The 8,094-nt window shown below is 39.4% G+C and overlaps 1 protein-coding gene across 1 annotated transcript in view; it reads left to right on the forward strand.

The window, feature by feature from the left end:
• The window catches only part of LOC144503564 (zygotic DNA replication licensing factor mcm6-B-like), a 33,398-nt gene extending 25,546 nt beyond the window's left edge, over positions 1–7,852 (forward strand). The window contains exons 16-17 of the mRNA XM_078228047.1: positions 4,132–4,271; positions 6,362–7,852. Coding sequence (XP_078084173.1) covers positions 4,132–4,271; positions 6,362–6,481 — 260 coding nt within the window. The 3' untranslated portion in view covers positions 6,482–7,852. The remainder of the gene's footprint in view (positions 1–4,131; positions 4,272–6,361) is intronic.
• Positions 7,853–8,094: the final 242 nt, after the last annotated feature.

An 8,094-nucleotide genomic window follows, 5' to 3' on the forward strand; every position in this document is an offset into this window, starting at 1 on the left:
GTTCTTGGGCAGTTGTGAAAATTCACATTTGTACCATGAACCGTCCAGTGCAGTGATAGGTATAAGAAAAAGCCACTCCACTGCCAATAAGTGCTGCATCAAAGGCTTTTATTTGAATCACCTTAAACTTTTAAGTTTTGAAAAAACCTTGTGTGTTTATAAACTGGTGAAAAGCGTCGAGTGCAGTGCTCCCAGAAGCTAGTTTTAGATTCTTGTAACTAATAAAAATTAGAAATAACCTCTAATAAATCAGCCATAATATAACCATAATTGTGGTGGCACAAAAACAGAAGGATTTAAATTGGCTGTACAATTGGGAACATAACCAATCAACTAATTTTAGCATGAGTAAATTATTATACATAGTTGAAAAATGGGATCCAAATACACAATATTTCACAAGAAGATATGTGAGAAATTAAGAAATCTTTATAGGAAGCTAAAATACAAATACACATTTTTAGCTAGACCATACTTAAAAACCTTTGCTAGCTTGGAACCAGAATGATTTTTTTTAAAGTAATTCTTCCTTGACAGACTACAGAGAGGAGCAGCAAGTATTAATCAGAGAACAAGCTGTAACTAAAGATTAGATAAGTCTAGAAAAAAGCCAGGTAAGAGGGAGAAGCACCATTGAAGTATAATATTAAATGAATAAGTGCAGGGAAGTCAACAGCTAGAAAGGAAATTAGGCATTAGTAGAAATTTGTGTGCAGGGCATTTGGAACAAAGGATTTATTTGCTCAAATGGGTGTAGCACAATGATTAGCACTGCTGCCTCACAGCGCCACGGACCCAGGTCCGATTCCAGCCTTGGGTGACTGTATAGAGTTTGCACGTTCTCCCTGTGTCTGCGTGGGTTTCCTCTGGGTGCTCCGGTTTCCTCCCATGGTCCGAAAGACATGCTGGTTAGGTGCATTGGCCATGTGAATTCTTCTAGTGTAGCCGAACAGGCGCCGAAGTGTGGCGACTAAGGGATTTTCACAGTAACTTCATTGCAGTGTTAACGTAAGCCTACTTGTGGCACTAATAAATAAACTTGTACATCAAGCAGAGTAATGACACGTAACCATACTATGATAAAATTAGAGTTGAACAAAGAATTAGATAGTATAGTGATAGCTAATGAACCTAAATGGAATACATTGCCTTTTTTGTTGCATTTTTTTTACACTGCTAAAATTTTACAATATACTGTTCTTCCATCCACTCACAACTGCATGACAATACAAAAGAATCATTTGAGACAAAATAGTTGAGAATAACTTGTGAATCTGCAAGGCTTTCAGTTAATTTTGTATACTTTTGTATTAACGGCTAGGTCCTACCTGATCAACTGCTTTTTTGAATTTTCATAGAAACAAAAAAAATAGAAAACAGGTGCAGGAGTAGACCATTCAGCCCTTCATGCCTGCACCACCATTCAATGCGATCATGGCTGATCATGCACTTTCAGTATCCCACTCCCGCTTTCTCTCCATACCCCTTGATCCCTTTAACCGCAAGGGCCACGTCCAGCTCCCTCTTGAACATATCTAACAAACTGGCCCCAACAGCTTTCTGTGATAGAGAGTTCCACAGGTTTGCAACTCTGAGTGAAAAAATTCTTCCTCGTCTTAGTCCCGAATGGCTTACTCCTTATTCTTAGACTGTGACCCCCAGTTCTGCACTTCCCCAACATTGGGAACATTCTTCCTGCATCTAGCCTGTCCAGTGCCATCAGGATTTTATGTTTCTATGAGATTCCCTCTAATTCTTCAAAATTCCAGTGAGTACAAGCCTAGTCGATCCAGTCTCTCTTCATATGTCAGTCCTACCATTCCAGGAATCAGTCTGGTGAACCTTCACTGGACTTCCTCAATGGTAAGAATATCCTTTCTCAGACTAGGAGACCAAAACTGTACGCAATACTTGAGGTGTGGCCTCACCAAGGCCCTGTATAACTGCAGCAAGACATCCTTACTATACCCAACTCCTCTTGCTGTGAAGGCCTGCATGCCATTAGCATTCCTCGCTGCCTGCTGTACCTGCATGCCAACCTTCAGCAATTATTCCACCATAACATTGCACTTCCTCTTTTCCTCAACTGCCAACATTCAGATAATCCTCCTTCCTGTTTTTGTCACCAAAATGGATAATCTCACATTTATCCACATTATATTGTATCTGCCCATTCAATCAGCCTGTCCAGGCCTCCCTGCAGTCTCTTAGCATCTTCCTCACAGCACACTTTACCACCCAACTTAGTGTCGTCTGCAAATTTGGAGAGATTGTATTCAACTCCTTCGTCCAAATCATTAATGTATATTGTGAATAGCTGGGGTCCCAGCACTGAACTCTGCGGGACCCCACTAGTCACTGTCTGCCACTCTGAAAAGGATCCGTTTATTCTCACTCTCTGCTTCCTGTCTGCCAACCAATTCTCTATCCACGTCAATGCATTACCCCCAATACCATGAGCTTTAATTTTGCTCACTAATCTTTTGTGTGGGACCTTGTCAAAAGCCTTTTGAAAGTCCAGATGCACAACATGCACTGGTTCACCCTTGTCCACTCTACTGGTCACATTCTCAAAAAATTCTAGATGTTTTGTTAAGCACGATTTCCCTTTAGTGAATCCATGCTGACTTGGACCGATCCTGTCACCGCTTTCCAAATGCTCAGTTATTACATCCTTAATTATTGACTCCAGCATTTTCCCCGCCACTGATGTCAGGCTTAACCAGTCTATAATTCACCGTTTTCTTTCTCCCTCTTAAAAAGTGGGGTTACATTAGCTACCCTCCAACCCATTAGAACTCTTCCAGAATCTATAAAATGCTGGAAAGTGATCACCAATGTGTCCACTATTTCTAGGGCCAGTTCCTTGAGTACTCTGCGATGCAGAGCTCCAGGCTCTTGTCAGGTTTTAATCCTTTTGATGAGCAGCAACTGCTTTCCTAGCCAATGATGCTTTCACCCCGTGAAAGATTTTGTTTTAAGGAGTAACTTTCCTTTGCCTTCTGAAACATTACAGCCTGTTGACCATCTACAAGGCACAAGTCGGGAGTGTGATGTAATACTTTCCACTTGCCTGGATGAGTACAACTCTAGCTACATTCAGGAATTTCACCATCCAGGACAAATGGTCCATTTGATCAATTCCCCATCCATTCTATTAAACTGACTCCACCACAGGAGCACAGTGGCAACAGTGTTCTGCAAGATGAACTGCAAAACTGGTCATGCTTCTTTCAACAGCACCTTCCAAACTCCACCTCCAACTAGGATATTTGTATGGGAACACCACTACCTACTTATTCCCCTTCAAGCTGCACACAGTCATGATTTTGAACAATATGACCATTCCTTTACTGGTGCTGAGTTAGAAAGATGGAACTCCTTTCTTAACAGGACTGTGTGTGCTTGCACCATACGAACTGCAGCGGTTCAAGAAGGTGGCTCACCACTACCACCTTGAGGACGATTGGAGCAATAGTTACTGGCCCTGCCAAGCAACGCTCTCATCACATGAACAAAGAAAAATCTATGCATCCATATACAAAGTCCAAACCCCACCCCCCATTGCAATGTACAAAAAAAAACTCGATCTCAATTTTAAAATCATGGAACCCAGCTATCCAATAGGAATGTACCCCAAAGCAATTCGGACAAAGAAAAGGAATTCTCTGCTCAATTGACTGATGTCGTCCACTGCAGTTTTATGCTGTCCTGCACATTTTTGCCCTCTAAAATTTCCAGCCTGCAAGCTCCTGCCTGGTCTAAACACACTAGCTTGAAAACATTTTTTCTGACAAAGAACTTAAGTCACCTTGCCAAGCCTATGGATGAAGCAATGCACATACTGTATAGGTTGAAGAAGCTCTCAAACTGTGCTTTGCATTTTGCTATTGTACTGTGGGTAAAATTTCACACGCGTCATTCAAAAACCAGTTTGAAGCTCTGATGAGAGATTTGTTGCATTCAATGGAATGATGAGTCAAATAGGCCAAAGTACCTCACTCATTTGTACTTTTATAGTGTTATTGTGCATTGATTTCTGTTCATCTTGGGTGATGAGTAAATGGGAAATAACTCCAGAAAAATTATGTTTGTACGTTATAAAGCTGACTTGTGACATTCCATCTGCAGAAGATGAAGATGCTTCTCCAAAGAAAAGTGAACTCATTAACTGGTACCTGAAAGAAATTGAATCTGAAATTGAATCGGAAGAAGAACTAATTAACAAAAAGAAATTAATTGAGAAAGTTATTTACAGACTTATTCATTATGTAAGTAAGAAATGTAGCTCAGACTCTGATAACTTGCACAGCTGATTCATTTGGTCACATGACTTAAATTCTGATTTCTACAAATAGCAATTTCATACCTAAATTGAAAATGGCTGCAAAAGGGTGCCAGAAGAGATAGCTGAGGAAATTGTGGAAGCATTGGTGGTGATCTTTCAGGAATCACTCGAGGCAGGGAGGGTACCAGAGGACTGGAAAGTAGCTATTGTAACACGACTGTTTAAGAAGGGAGGGAGGCAACAAACGGGAAATTATAGGCCGATTAGTCTAACTCTGGTCATTGGCAAGATTTTAGAGTCCATTATTAAAGATGCGATCGCAGAGTACTTGGAAGTTCATGATAAAGTAGGACTGAGTCAGCACAGCTTTGTCAAAGGGAGGTCATGTCTGACAAATCTGTTAAGAGTTCTTTGGGGAGGAAGTAACAAGGAAGTTAGATAAAGGAGAACCAGTAGACGTGATTTATTTAGATTTCCAGAAGGCCTTTAACAAGGTGCTGCAGAGGAGACTGTTAAATATGTTAAGTGCCCATGGTGTTATAGGTAAGATCCTTGCATGGATAGAGGATTGGCTGACTGGCAGAGAGTGGGGATAAAGGGGTCTTTTTCAGGATGGCAGCCAGTGACTAGTGGTGTGCTTCAGGGGTCAGTGCTGAGACCACAACTTTTCGCAATATGCATTAACTATTTGGAGGTAGGAACTGAAGGCACTGTTGCTAAGTTTGCAGATGATGCAAAGATATGTAGAGAGACAGGTAGTATTGAGAAAGCAGGGGGACTGCAGGAGGACTTTGACAGACTTGGAGAGTGGGCAAAAAAGTGGCAGATGGAATACAATGTGGAAAAGTGTGAGGTTATGCACTTTGGAAGGAGGAATGGAGGCGTAGACTATTTCGTAAATGGGGAAATGCTTAGGAAATCAGAAACACAAAGGGACTTAGAAATCGTTGTTCAAGATTCTCTTAAGGTTAACGTGCAGTTTCAGTCCGCACGATAGGAAAGCAAATGCAATATTAGCATTCGCGTCGAGAGGGCTAGAATACAAGAGCAGGGATGTACTTCTGAGGCTATATAAGGCTCTGGTCAGACCCCATTTGGAGTATTGTGAGCAGTTTTCGGCCCCATATTTAAGGAAGGATGTGCTGGTCTTGGAAAGGGTCCAGAGGAGGTTCACAAAAATTATCCCTGGAATGAAGAGTTTGTCATATGAGGAACGGTCGAGGACTCTGGATCTGTACTCGTTGAAGTTTAGAAGGATGAGAGGGGATCTTATTGAAACTTGCAGGATACTGCGAGGCCTGGATAGAGTGGACGTGGAGAGGATGTTTCCACTAGTAGAAAAAACTAGAACCAGAGGGCACAACCTCGGGCTAAAGGAACGATCCTTTAAAACAGAGATCAGGAGGAATTTCTTCAGCCAGAGAGTGGTGAATCTGTGGAACTCTTTGCCGCAGACGGCTGTGGAGGCCAGGTCATTGAGTGTCTTTAAGACAGAGATAGATAGGTTCTTGATAAATAAGTGGATCGGAGTTATGGGGAAAAGGCAGGAGGATGAGAAAAGTATCAGCATGATTGAATGGCGGAGCAAACTCAATAGGCTAAGTGGCCTAATTCTGCTCCTTTGTCTTATGGTCTACGTCATGACTGAACTTGTTGCACAGCTTGAATTTGTTTTATGGTTTCTCGGGTGCAATTCGTGTAAGATGCTCATGTTCTGGTTAGAGTTTGTTGTACCAAAATGCCTTACCTTGCGATTTCTTCAACTATTCAATGCAGTGACGGCACAGTTTATCAGTTAAATAGCAACCATTAAAACCATCAAAATGAATGCTGATCAGATCATTCGTCATGGAAACTGCAAGACAGCAGTATGGGCCCAAGTCATTTGAATAAATTCAATACAAAATAAATTTATCTGCTGTTTACTTGCAACAGTTTTGCAATATGGTGCTGAAAATTATGGGGACAATTAATACAACCCATTCATATAACAACTGTTAGAAACTACTTTAGATCGAGTAGTGTATTCTTTTGTGATATGAATCTTAACTTTGTATTTGATTTTTTTAATAGGATCACATCTTGATTGAACTTAAACAGACTGGTCTGAAAAGTCGAAAAGGAGAAGGTGATGAAGTTTTGGAGCAGGATCCCTTCCTAGTGGTTAATCCTAATTATGCTTTGGAAGATTAAGTGTCACATGTTAGGATCAACTTGGAATCTACAGTTATTTCTAAAAATATCATTGAAGCACTCAACCCTCTCAAACTATAGTCATGAAAGAAGCTCTGATATCACCAACTCTCTTCCTGCATAGAATTGCTTTGGCTCTGAACTGGATGCTGGAGTGCTAGTCAAGGATAAAACAAATAGTGCCTTTTGTTTAAATCTGCTAATTTTGGGAGTATTTTTATTTTTGATTTGAAGTTCAATGGTATTTTGGATTGAATGGTGGAAGGAAATTATATGTACTTTAAACTTGTATTCACAACTTTTGCTGATGAAGTAGTTTAAAATGCAAAGGAGTTTCCTTTTACATGTTGCCAGTTACAATTTACAGGTTTAAGATGAAATAGAAGAGAAAATCCTAAGGATGTTATTTTGGATAGTATGACTGGATAACCTGCATTTATATTAAAGCTAGATTACAAGGTTTGCATTCTGGTTTTTAAAAAGCCTACAACCTAGATGAAGTTGAATTTTAATCCCAAAACAAGTTTAAAGATTTTATGGGATCTTTGTTTTGGTGGAATTTGAAGTGTGAACAAAATTTGATTGAACCATGAGGCTAATTTAAAACCAGCTATGCATCTGAAGCAATTGTTGTAAATATATTTCATATAGAAACTGTGTGGCTTTATTAAAATAAAAAGCAATATCTATTTGCCCAGTGTTATCATCCTACTGACTTGAGTTTCCATTGAAACATTACATTTTAGTTGTCAATTTTATTGTTTAATTCTAATGGAGATAATGCAGACAGTGGGTAATATTGCTGGAAGTTAATATGGAATAGTTAACCAATCACGTTGTTGTATAGGTCTTAACTGTTAGCTTAAGTTCATTGCAAGTGAGGGGAAGAATATAGCTTAAAATACTTGTAAGAGCAAAATATTTGGACACTCTGTACTGCAGATTTTTATTGTGCAGATCAGAGCAGATGATAAATCTTGAGATATCTGACTTGAGGTCAATTGGATTAGTACCAGATACAAATCTGGTACAAGCTTGTTTTGACTGATGAAATAAATGATTTTATGGGGTGGCAACCTCTTGTCAGATTTGATATAATTAAGATTATAGAAATCATATTACCTTTTGCCCAGCAATCTGTTCCAAGACAAGGATTTGAAATTGAAGTATTTGCATTGAATGAATATCTTCAGTTATTCTTTACAATTTATTATATATCTGAAATCCACCCCACTGGTTAAGGTACAAGTATTGAATTTAGCATATATCCATTGACTTCAAAATGTTACATTTGAAATGTATTCTGTACTTTTTGATAAAGAACAAGAAATCTTTATTAAAAACAGATTACCTGTTGAGTAATATTCAAGTAACAAACTTGCCAATAAGCAAGAAACTTCACAGTGAGCATATGGAAGGGAGAGATTAGAAAGAGTAATCAAAAGCTTAGTTGAAGAGATGAGGTTCCTAGAAAAAGGAGGCATAGGCATTTTGGGAGGGGATTTCCATGAGTAGAATCCGAGTATTTCAACAATTTTACACTTTGGTCAGCCTGCACCATATTCATACGATTTTAGAATTGCTAACAAGCACAGACCCTTGAGAAGGTACTG

This window comes from Mustelus asterias, chromosome 14 (assembly GCF_964213995.1).
Source record: "Mustelus asterias chromosome 14, sMusAst1.hap1.1, whole genome shotgun sequence".
NCBI classification, from domain to species: domain Eukaryota; kingdom Metazoa; phylum Chordata; class Chondrichthyes; order Carcharhiniformes; family Triakidae; genus Mustelus; species Mustelus asterias.